The 12,172-nt window shown below is 43.8% G+C and overlaps 1 protein-coding gene across 3 annotated transcripts in view; it reads left to right on the top strand.

The window, feature by feature from the left end:
- The window catches only part of sgsm1a (small G protein signaling modulator 1a), a 47,376-nt gene that overhangs the window by 34,288 nt on the left and 916 nt on the right, over positions 1 to 12,172 (top strand). For 2 of the 3 annotated variants that reach the window (XM_010876777.5, XM_020052782.3), the window contains 15 exons: positions 456 to 523; positions 766 to 929; positions 1,226 to 1,355; positions 2,246 to 2,372; positions 2,761 to 2,825; positions 3,406 to 3,551; positions 4,473 to 4,601; positions 4,695 to 4,886; positions 5,608 to 5,679; positions 6,131 to 7,486; positions 7,577 to 7,701; positions 9,031 to 9,113; positions 9,569 to 9,678; positions 9,800 to 9,896; positions 11,727 to 11,894. In XM_010876777.5, the coding sequence (XP_010875079.3) occupies positions 456 to 523; positions 766 to 929; positions 1,226 to 1,355; positions 2,246 to 2,372; positions 2,761 to 2,825; positions 3,406 to 3,551; positions 4,473 to 4,601; positions 4,695 to 4,886; positions 5,608 to 5,679; positions 6,131 to 7,486; positions 7,577 to 7,701; positions 9,031 to 9,113; positions 9,569 to 9,678; positions 9,800 to 9,896; positions 11,727 to 11,894 (3,032 nt within the window). The remainder of the gene's footprint in view (positions 1 to 455; positions 524 to 765; positions 930 to 1,225; positions 1,356 to 2,245; positions 2,373 to 2,760; positions 2,826 to 3,405; positions 3,552 to 4,472; positions 4,602 to 4,694; positions 4,887 to 5,607; positions 5,680 to 6,130; positions 7,487 to 7,576; positions 7,702 to 9,030; positions 9,114 to 9,568; positions 9,679 to 9,799; positions 9,897 to 11,726; positions 11,895 to 12,172) is intronic. The other variant, XM_020052783.3, reaches the window with a different exon arrangement.

Here is a 12,172-nt window from a genome sequence, read left to right on the forward strand (position 1 = left end):
CAAGCTGAGATAAGGCAGGTAAATGAACAACAGAGAAGAGATTTTTTTAACAGGTCAAAATTGCCAGCAAAACTGCATTTGACACCTAACGACAGCCTAAGATAGAATCCTGAGCGTCTCAGGAGTGCTGAATATTCTGAGGTCATCTCTTGAGAGAGTGTATGATCAAGCAGTATTATTATTTTGGTGGAGTCCACATTATTAAAGAGCATTTCAGGGAATCTGAAGAAGTCAGCCAGTGCTCTTGTATAACATAACTAGTTGTTATCCCCTCATTCTAAATGTACGGTAAAAATCCCCTCGCTTTACCTACTTATGTAAAATACTGTACCCTAACTTGTTTCTAAATGACAGACCTATGTTCAAATACATGTTCATTTAAATTCACTGGAAAACAGTAGAATATCAGTAACATATCAAACGTCTGAAACCAGTTTTGATTCCATTTCTTACAGTGTGTACTGGGACTACGCTATGACAATCCGGCTGGAAGAAATTGTTTATTTACACTGTCATCAGCAGGGTAGGTCCACCAGTGGAGGGTAGTGTGCAGACACATTGGTGCATATTTTTACGTCTGAATTAGGACCTGCTGAATATTGCATGGAACCTGTCTGCTAGCTGCTGATCTCTACAACAGCTATTTCCTGTTTGTTGAAAGTCATGCAGGATCATGCATCTGAAAAAAACGAATTCACAGTTTTTTTGCAAATGCATGGTCATAGATTTGTGTGGACTATGAATGGTGTATTATTGTCTTGGCAGTGGACAGCGGGGGCACGGTGGTGCTGGTGAGCCAGGACGGCATTCAGAGACCCCCCCTGCGCTTTCCCAGAGGAGGGCACCTGCTCCAGTTCCTTTCCTGCCTGGAGAACGGCCTGCTGCCCCATGGCCAGCTTGACCCTCCGCTCTGGTCGCAGAGGGGAAAGGTCAGCCTTGGATGTCTGCTCACAAGGGACTGAGCAAAGGGGCACGAGGAGGATGATCTATAGTCATTGGTTCAATACAGCCAGTAGTTCTGTATTTTGGAACATTTTAAATGTTTAGAAAAATCTTCAGTTACTTTGGCTTTAAAAAAAAAACAAAGACCCTGGGCAGTGATTGCAAAATAGTTTTTTGATGTCTAAGCAAAAAAATTATACTAATTGTTTTAGATTTAAAAAAATACCTTAAAAATTAGCATTTAGGCTAATTTATCTAACATTTACCTCATTTTTGATTCCAGGGGAAGGTGTTCCCTAAATTGAGAAACAGGTGTACACAAGGATCCTCGGACTCTGTGTCCGATAAGGAAGAGGACGAGGCCACAGATTACGTCTTCCGTATCCTGTTCCCCAACAGCCAATCAGAGTTTGGTAAGTGACCCCACCCCTTTTCCTGAGCTCTGGGGACATCTTGGTTTTCATGTAATATCCTGCTTCCCGTTTGTTCCATGACAACTGTTCCTGTGGTCACCTCAGGTGTCCCTGGAGTGATGATCTCTGTTCATGTTTTGTCCCACTGCCCTCATTGTCCGTTCCAGTGACTGTAACCCACCCTCCCCACCTTCCCCCTGGGGCTCCTCTCCTGGCCCGCTCCTTCTCCACCCGCCTCAGAGGACAGCCCCCATCCACAGGAACCCTGGTAGTCCCTAAGCGCTCCTGCAGCTATCCTGGAGACCCCACCCCCCCCACCACAGGGACCAGCTGTAACGTTGCCACGCCTCAGTTCCTCCGTCTCCCGTCTCTCTGTCCCACTTTCCTTGCTTCAATTGCCGCCTCGCCTCACCCTGCAGACCTTGCGAATATAGCCCCCGGTCAAGCACCCACTGTCCCCTTTCCTTAACCTCAGGCCCTCTTGTAAAAAAGGTGGATGACAGGCTGGCAATTGTCCTTCGATCGGTAACAATGAAACTTTATTGTCGAGGCAGCTTGAGTTATTATGTGCTAGTGAGACCCAAAAGGCTGTGTCGTCATTACAAGACCGGCAGATTGTTCACCCTTTGCAGATTAAAATGCCTTGACTAACCCAAATGTCCTTGTTGATATGCTTCATTTGCTCTCTAAAGCCACCTATAAGTCCACTGTTAACCGTTCCTCTGCATTAATAACAGGCCCTGCTCTATCTGTCTAATTTGGCTGTGCTTTTTGTCCTGGGAATCATGACGGGCAATGTGATTCAGCTGTGAGTTGTGCAGTTTGTCTAATGTGTCTCCAACATCACACTGTGTGCTGACCTTGATGGGTTTGTGTGTTCTGTGGTTCAGTGCCTCCGGAGCTGATGGATCAGGGGGCCACCATGTGGCAGCCCACCCCCAGGAAGTCCTCCTGCTCCTCCTGTAGCCAGGGCAGCTTCTCAGACGGAGGGCCTCCTAATGGGTGCAACCACGAACGGTCAGAGACTGACAACACACAGCTGCTCGCCCAGGCATCATTCCTGTTCAGAACCGGGTTCAGATACTACTTCTACGACTATGTCTTTCAGATTGCATTCAGATTGCGTTTTTGTTTTCCAAATTACATTTAAACCAGCTTTTTGTGGATGTGTCGCTGAGGGCATTACCTCAGTGCGGATGTGAGAGCTAAAGGCTTCTGGATTTTGGTGAAATAACAGTTGAACTAAATTAATGTAGAAATATATTGTATTTGAACCCATTTCTGTGGCTGTGTTACTGTAAATGTTTATTCTGTAGAGCGTAACACATTATGTAGTTGTTATCTCATAGTTTGAAGTATACTGTTTCATTACATGAAGGACACTGTGTACTGTGACCCTCTGCAGAGCCCCTTTAAAGCTGCTGTGTGACCAGATGAAGTATCAGATCATCTCCAGGGCCTTCTATGGCTGTATGTAATTCTGTCATTCTTCTGTGATAATTCTTTCACTCTTCTCAGATAATTTACAATCAAACCATTCATCATCTTGTTTACTGTCCAAATATTAAATGTCAGAGGTGTTTTGTAACGACTCGGTAGGCGTGGCTATAAGGAAGACAGTGATGTGGAACAATGACCACAAGTTACACTTTACGCCATGCTAAGCTAGTGTATTTGTTCACATTGAAGATCCGCTGAGATTCTAAAACTGTGACTAAACAAACCTGCTCATACAAAGGGCATAAATAAAGGTAGGGGAAACCTGGCTGGGCTACTACCCTCTACTACCACTTTCACTTGTGGTTTAGTCACTTCCTCCAGTGGAGCCATGCTCACGGTCCTCAAATACACATCTGAAGAGCTCGTCCTAGAATGTCCAGCCAGGAGCATTGTGTTAGTTGTTGCAGCCCCATTGATGGCTCAGGTGTTCAGCCAGTTGACAGCGAGAGAGAGTGCCTAAGCCTGCTGGTTGTGTCACGTTTGCATTCCGCAAACACCGCGTCACCTCGGACAGAGGAGCTGTTGACAGCGATGGTGTTTTGTATTCCAGGGCTGGCTTACTGTCGTCATCTGTCCACCGTGCGCACGCATCTCTCTGCCTTGGTCAACCACGCCATCGTGGCGCCTGATGTGCCTTGCGATGCCTTCGGTGGCCTCACTGCCGAGGTGTGGAGGAGGTTCCTTCAGGACGGCACAGTAAGCATCCCAGTCAAGTCATTAACAGCATGGCTAAGGGTGTCATGTACGTTATCACACACACTCACACGCACACACACTGTGCAGCCAGCCTAAAGCCCCATGGCGACAGTGTGCATTCATTAATTTGAGAGGATTACTATAGATTGCTGCCAAGGCAGATGCTACTCTTTCTGGGTTCAAAATGCACCCAAACACAGTGAGTGATGTACGCACTGACTCATCCTGTATACATACATTAGACTCATTCATTAATCTTCACATGGCTGACACATTCTTAGTCACAAAACCAGCTGTACCCAAGCGTGACTAATGTGCAGCCAGAAGGCGTAACAACGGCTGACATTTTCATGAGAGGCATTCATTTAACTAACCAATAGGAGGTATTCAGTTGACTAGCCAATGGGGGGTATTCAGTTGACTAGCCAATGGGGGGTATTCAGTTGACTAGCCAATGGGAGGTATTCAGTTGACTAGCCAATGGGAGGTATTCAGTTGACTAGCCAATGGGAGGTATTCAGTTGACTTGCCAATGGGAGGTATTCAGTTGACTAGCCAATGGGAGGTATTCAGTTGACTAGCCAATGGGAGGTATTCAATGAACAGTGGTAGACAACCATTCTGATGTTTTGCACATTGATGAATAGGGGGATGCTGGTGAAGAATGGATCTAGACAGCCCACTGGACTTTTTATAGTTTTTTTGAGTTACAGAATATGTCACTGTGTGGAAATGTTAGAATCTGAAACATTTGAATGAGCTCACATGGCTCAGTGGAGAAAATGTATACCATTATACCATTAAAAACGTGTAACTGAAAGCTAATTAAACCATATTTTGGACCCAAACACCAGTTGGGAGTAGGGCTTGCTAAATGTGTTGCAGATGAATGAGTAAGGCCCCGCCTTCCCTGCTCTCCAGGCCTATAAGGAGCAGGAACTTCTGCGCCTTGTCTATTACGGAGGTGTTGACCCCTCACTGCGAAAGGAGGTGTGGCCCTTCCTCCTGGGCCACTATCAGTTTGGCATGTCAGAGGCTGACAGGAAAGAGGTCAGTGTCGCTATTTTCCATTGGAGGTCTCCACCAGATCCGTTGACCTCTAAGCACCAGATCCGTTGACCCTTGCTTTGTGACACTGCGCAGGTGGATGAGCAGGTGCGGGCGTGTTACGAGCAAACCATGAGTGAGTGGCTGGGCTGCGAGGCCATCGTGAGGCAGCGCGAGAAGGAGCAGCACGCGGTGGCTCTCGCTAAGTGCCTGTCCCTGTCAGCCAGTGTGGACAACCCAGGCACCGTGCACAGAACGACACCCCATGACTCCAGCATCAGCAACGAGGTGACACAATAGACCTAGACCAGGAAGCACGGTATTTGTCCCTTTGTGGCATCTTTACAAACACAGGCCGATCGTTTATGAGGTTAGCTCTGTTTTAACGTAGCCAATATAGTCATTTTGTGTTTGATACAATCCCTACAGCCTATGTTTGAGTTTTTGCCACCATCTGGAGTCCCAGAGACTTGAAGCAAATATTTTATTTTTAACATTTATTGTGGGCTGTTGATGTTTACACTAGGCAAACGATTTGAGGATTGTCATTGGCCGATTGCTCCCAACACATGAGAATCCCCAGCCAGGTGACCACGCTTTTAAAATGGAGCCCTCAGTGGCCAATCTACACCTTGTTCCAAGTAGAAATCTACACGTCAGTCGGTGAAGAGTGCCCTTCCCAGCGTACTGTGGCGCACTGGATACCTATGAGGACGACTTGTTGCGTTGACTAACTTGTTTCAGATCCTCAATAAAAAGGAAGTACAGATCATGTAGATGTCACATCAGGCCACTCCGGGCACCAAAAATACACTGCCTTCCTGACAGTTTATACTTACAAGACAGATGCACAGGATTGTCATTGGCAATCGGCCAATGACAATCCTCAAATCGTTTGCCTAGTGTAAACATCAACTGCCCACAATAAATGTTATAAATAAAATATTAAGCTGTTATGTTGATGTGTTTTCTCCCTTGCTGGTTCTGGTTCTGGTTCTACACATACCAGTCCTCCCAGAGCTGTGGCTCAGACAGGCAGAGTCTGGCACGCCTACAGAGTGACTCCAGCAGCAGCACCCAGGTAACCCCACACACACACACAGACATCTCCTTAAATACATTAAATATTCCATATGAACTACACATGTAATTCAATGCCCCCGAATATATATTTTACAATACATTTTATTAATGAGCAAACTAAGTAAAATAACACACAGGGATGAATAAACACACGTCGCAAAGCGTGCTCAGTCCCACATTCAAAATGATAATCGAAGAGCGCTTCTGAAAGCTAAAAATAGTTCCATGACAGTTTATCGTATTCATATCAAGGAACGCATTTCATGTTACAGCTGTAAAACTCCCAGCGTTCCAAAACAATGTGAAAACAGTCTAGTTTTGTAGAAGCTGTATGGATATTCATAAGTGACCAACATTCCTCAACCCCACACCCTCTCCCTTAGTGTTTTCATATTCTCCCGTCTCTATCCCTGGACTAGATTGGCTTTCCTTGTTGCTTGTTTCTTCAGGTATTTGAGTCTGTTGAAGAGGTGGATCAGATTGAGACAGAGCCTAGGAGTGAGGAGGCCAAGCAAGTCACCAAGGTCAATGGAGAAGCCCAGCCCAATGGCACCAGCTCGCCAGATTCAGGGCACCCCTCCTCTCGCAATTTCTCAGTCACTTCTGGCCTGTCAGACCGCTCTCTAAGCACAGAGGATAGCACAGCGCCCGACACCACCCCGAAAACCACCACAAGCGCTACTGCACAGATGGCCCCAGACCGACAGAGCCCTGTCAAATTCCAACAGGAAGACTTCGAGGCAGATAACCCAGATGTCCAACCCACAGGCCCACCAGAGGAGTCGGACCTCCAGGCCAAGGACCCGCCAGAGAAGGCAGAAAAACAGAAGGACGGGAATGTGGCCCAAGAGACTTCTGCAACCATGACGGATGTCGAAATGGTCAGAAAGATAGTGACGGTACAGGCCGTGAAGACGGGAGAAGAAAGACAGACAAAGACAGAAACAACGATGCTAGAGAGCCTAAAGAGAGAGGCAGAGAAGAGGTCTGAGACTGCATCTAATTTGATAAATGGGGTAAAGACCATTAAGAAGGATAGACAGTTACGAAAAGCAGAAGTGGAGGTTGTAGAAGAAACCGTGGAGGCTAAAGAGTCTGAGGCTGTAGTAGCAGAAATGGAGAAGGAGACAACAAAATTGGATGCTCTACGAAATTCAAAAGAGGCTGAAGAGACAAAGACTGCTGAAATGTCTTTAGTAAAGAAATTGGAAGAAACCGCAATGGAAAAGACAGAAATAGTAGTAAAAACCAATAAGACTGTAAAAGACGTAACAGATGTGGTAACAGTGGATAAGATGGAATCACTAGAACAGGTTACTGGGACAAGAGTGGAGGAGGTCACAAAATCTGAGGAAGTGGAAAGAAGAGAGGAGGTGACCAATTTGCCAGAGAAGAATACCAGCCCTGAAGCAGAGACCAGGGTGGCAAGAACATTGGAAGCATCTGGGAGCGTCACCAAGTGCCAGGAGGTTCTAGCCACCACAGAATCTGACGAATCTCCTTCCGCCATTGAGATGGAGGAGATCTCCTCTGCCAAAGTGTCCATGGCCCCTCCGTGGGACAGGAAGGCTCTATGTGAGCCCTCTGGGGTCAGAGCTGCTCTCTCTGATGGCTCAGTTCCCCATCTGGAGCTCCGTCTGGAGGGGGATGAGCAGAGCAAGCCCAGCCCAGAAGGCACAGAGTTGGTCTTGTCGGAGGAGCCCGAAATGGAAAGCCTCTACCCCCAATTTGACTCCTTGACCGTGGGCAGAGAGCTGAAAAACGATGCCCTGTCTCCAGTGTCATCCATCGGAACCACCTATTCTGTAGGCATTTCAGAATATGTTTTTTCGTTTTACTGCACCAGGTAAGTAATTCTCTAATATTTGTTTTGGGGCTGTGCATCTATTTTATAGCAAGAACTGTTGGACATGTATACTCTCAACCTGCACCGCATTGAGAAGGACGTCCAGCGATGTGACAGGAACTACTGGTACTTTACCCCCGCCAACCTGGAGAAACTGCGCAACATCATGTGCAGGTAAAATACAATCCATGCCATTTTTGATTCTGTGTTCTTCATTCATAGAAAGCAAAGCTATCAACTGATTTACAAAAGTGAATCATGAATAATCACGTGAATTCCAATAAAAGAAAAACTGTTTTCTCCTAGTGTGTAAGTTGGCCTACTCCCTCCTTTCAGTGTCAGTTTTAGATATAAATCTCCCTCCTTTCAGTGTCAGTTTTAGATATAAATCTCCCTCCTTTCAGTGTCAGTTTTAGATATAAATCTCCCTCCTTTCAGTGTCATAATTATTGGACAGAAAAGTGGTGAAGAAATGTATTGCTGAACAGTAGGTCAGACACGAACCCACACTGCAGCGGTGCAGACCAAGATACAAACCACACCTCAAACCTAGCTATTGAAACGGGGACATAAATATGTATTGCTCTTAAAAATCATTGATTTAACCAGTTTGGGGACATTTATACAGTGAGATTTATACAGTTGGCTAGTTGCGTACTGTGTTGTGTTTGTGCTTTGAAGGATCTGTGCGGAAACAATTATGCTTAAAAATGTATGTAATGGACATAAGCACGTTATGAGAGGAATCCAGATACCTAGATTCTGTTTATAAGCAATTGCATGAAAGTTAACATCAGAGGCTCATTGACCTGGTTTTTACAGACAAATAAGAGGAAATGCATCTAGGACTGAAGAAAAGCTTGTTTCAGACCAGCAGATGTGTTTTCCATCAATAGTGCTCATTAACCTCAATCATCAGAGGCTGGCTACATGACTAATCCATCAATTAGTTAAGGCTGAACCATCAGTAGGACAAAACATCAATTTCTCCCCCTCTGTATTTCTAAGTAATAAACCCAATTAGCAATGGCTGATCCATTCCTAGAATAAAACAGAGTTCTTTCTCCCTACTTACTCATAAGTAATAATTAAATTAAAACTGATAACAATAGCTTCAACAAAACCTGAATCAACAGCTACATGTGGTAGAAAACTACTTCACTGCAATGAACATGTAATGCATTATCGCAATATTAACACGTTAGATTATACCGCTCTAGTTAAAAAGACGGGATATTATTCAGATATATGCACTGTTGTCCCCGGGGTAGCAAACAAGCCCGCAGCCCACAAGCCCTGGGGTGAGTCAGACAGACAGGACATCTTTCAGGTTTCTCTGGCCACGTTGTAAGCCTCCTGACTGAATCATTGACCGAGTAAAAAAAACGTTGGGGGCAAAGAAGCAGTGTTACACCAGTGCATACTGTGTTATGTGATAAGCTCAGATTGGAAAAATGAACTACACAGAAAAAAAAATCACAGTACACTGGCTTATGCTTGCAGCTATATCTGGCAGCACCTGGAGATTGGCTATGTACAGGGCATGTGTGACCTGCTGGCTCCTCTGTTGGTCATTCTGGATGATGGTGAGTTAACACTGTGGGTCAAGGGTGTGAACTATGCATGTTTATCCTTCACTTTCCTCCTTGATGGGTGTGATGTTGGCAAAAAAAGTATATTTTCTCTGAAATGTGATTTTGAGTATTGCTTAACAAAACACACACGCGCGCACATACACAAAAAAAAGCTTAGTGAACAAACTAAGTTAGACTCATCATATGTAATCTCTGTTTCATACCCTAGGTTTTGGAAAGTGAAAGACAGTGTAGAATTATTCTATTTCTATTTAAGTGAGCACAATAGTTATGTTGCGCTTAAGGGAGGACAACAAAGATGATGAAGCAAAGGCGATTGTGCAGCCATTCTTTCTGTCTTCATTCCATCTCTATCCGTGGCTTTTCTTCTCTCCCACGGTCTGTAATTCCTCCCTCTCTGTCTCTTTCTCTTTTATCCCTATTTCTCTCTACACTTTCTCTCTCAGAGGCCATGGCTTTTAGTTGTTTCACAGAGCTCATGAAGCGGATGAATCAGAACTTCCCCCATGGCGGGGCCATGGACACTCACTTTGCCAACATGCGCTCTCTCATTCAGGTGAGGCAACAAAGGTCCTTTGCAGCTATTTATATGAATATGAATGTATCCGGTTGTTGTTGTGAATACATTAGATCATGTTTAACTTTCTCCTACACTGCCTCCTTGTACCTGTTTGTAGATCCTGGATTCAGAGATCTTTGAGCTGATGCACCAAAATGGCGACTACACCCACTTCTACTTCTGCTATCGATGGTTCCTTCTAGACTTCAAGCGTGGTAGTGATAAACACCCTGCTATGTTTCCATACAGTCAACTAAATGTTGAACAGTCAGGAAGCCAAACAAGCTAACAAGACCTAGGCCTAGATTCAGTCGAAGAGACGGTTTTATATACAATATAGACAATTCCAAATGTAATCCGTTACAGTTACAAGTTAATTGTCCACATTTTGTAATCACTAACATAACTTTTTGACTACTTAAACTCAGTAGGTTAGATTACTTTCATATTAAGCACTGGGAAAGATTGGGAAAGAAAAATATGAATTGATAGAATTTGCGTTTTACCTTATGGGTTGTGTACAGTGCCTTTGGAAAGAGTTTCTAAACCATTGCTTTCTACTTCAATATGATTGGGCTACATCTCTACATTACAGGGTCTGTCAAATATTCAGTAATTCCAATAACTCTCGATCTTCCAGAATCAGTTTTTTAACATAACCCAAAATCTAATGATGCTTTAGCCTGTTCTGTTATTTGTTTTATTCATGTTTTAATTACTTAAAAAAAAAAGGCTAATACTCAAAAAGGGTATTGACGTTGTATATAAAAATTAAGATATCAGTAGCTTTTCGAGCATTAACTAAATCTGACCTACCAACAACATTGTCAACATTTTGTAGAAACCCCAGGCACACGAATGCATGTTTGCAATCGTGAACACCCGCAGATGAATACGATTTACCCGCGCGAACGTAAACTTATTGGGGCCACACGTGATGGAAATAAACTGTGATTATAAACCTCCACTCTTAGCTTAAAGTAAATTAGGTCAGGAGCCAATGGTAACAAGTGAACCCAATTTTCAGAGATGCAAAGCAAGCAGAAACACGTGGCCTACCTGTATGGACCGAGTTGATGTGGCCGCGTCAAATGCGAATAATCATCCTTTGGCAGAGTGCTTCCCAACACCTTTTCTCCTCAAATGTTGTGGTAAATTCCATATAATTTTTTATCTTGAAGGCAACGCCATGTTACAGCTATCTAACAAATAGTTGCCTAATCTATTAAACTATTCCTCTAAAAGTTATTCGGTGCAACTCGCCTGGCTGTGTTGTTCGGTGCATTTGACAAATAAACCTTGAAACTTGAAAAAGATATAACACCAGGTAGGCCTATCATTGTTCAGAGAAAGATGCGTCGAGTAGATAACTAAATAACATTATATAGGTCGGATAATATTATCGTAGATATAGCATACTCTGTTTTTACCAGCCAGCCATCCAACCAACCGAAACCGGAGAAAATTAAAGTAGGCTTCAGCCGTCACTAATCTGGTTATGCGAGCCCACCTTTGCGCGCATGACGATCACACACAACTGAGGGGCGCGATTCTTATTTTGGTTCAAATAACGATGTTTTTAAAACATTAAATAATAAAATCAAACATGCAACGTGTCAATTACTTCGAGCACCTATTATTTTTCAATTGAAGTAATCCAAAAGTAATCATACATTTTTTCTAAAGTATCTCTAATCCGATTACAATATTTCTGTTGGTAACGTACCGGATTATAGTTACTGTTTTTTTTGTAATCCAGATTGCTTGTTATCAGTTACTCCCCTACTCTGTCAATCAAACATATATGTTTATAACCCCCAGTTCACAAAAAATCAAGACCCCTAAAGCTTAATCCTAACAATTCTGAGTTATGTAAAAAAAAATTAATGCTAATTTCATAAAATATAATCAGACGAGAAGGTGGAGCCATTACCATTTAACTCAACAACTAAAAATGTTTCTATGAGATTTAGATTTCCCCACAACCTCATGCCTCCATAGCCAAACCATACCTTACTCCACCTCCCCCTTCACCTCCTTCTCAGAGCTGGTGTATGACGATGTGTTTGCGGTCTGGGAGACTATCTGGGCAGCCAAGTACGCCTCCTCTGGCCACTTTGTCCTCTTCATAGCACTGGCACTGGTGGAAGTCTACCGAGACATCATTCTGGAGAACAACATGGATTTCACAGACATCATTAAGTTCTTCAACGGTAAAATGTCAAATGATTAATCAGCAACTCATTCAGTTGTTTGTATTGTTTTTAAATCTTTAAAGTTGAGCTAGTTAGGAAGTGAATCTTCACAAGGCAGGTGGTTTTAAGACCAAGCTTTCATATTTTTCTTAAAATGTGTGTCATGATTATTGGCACACATACACTTTGTGCACCCTCCCCTTGCCAACAGCACTGAGTCTTCTATAATGTTTGATGAGGCAGGAGAACGTAAGAGAGCTCACTGCGCATAAGGACAAAATACACTGGCGTCATCT

Source organism: Esox lucius, chromosome 13, assembly GCF_011004845.1.
Source record: "Esox lucius isolate fEsoLuc1 chromosome 13, fEsoLuc1.pri, whole genome shotgun sequence".
NCBI classification, from domain to species: Eukaryota; Metazoa; Chordata; class Actinopteri; order Esociformes; family Esocidae; genus Esox; species Esox lucius.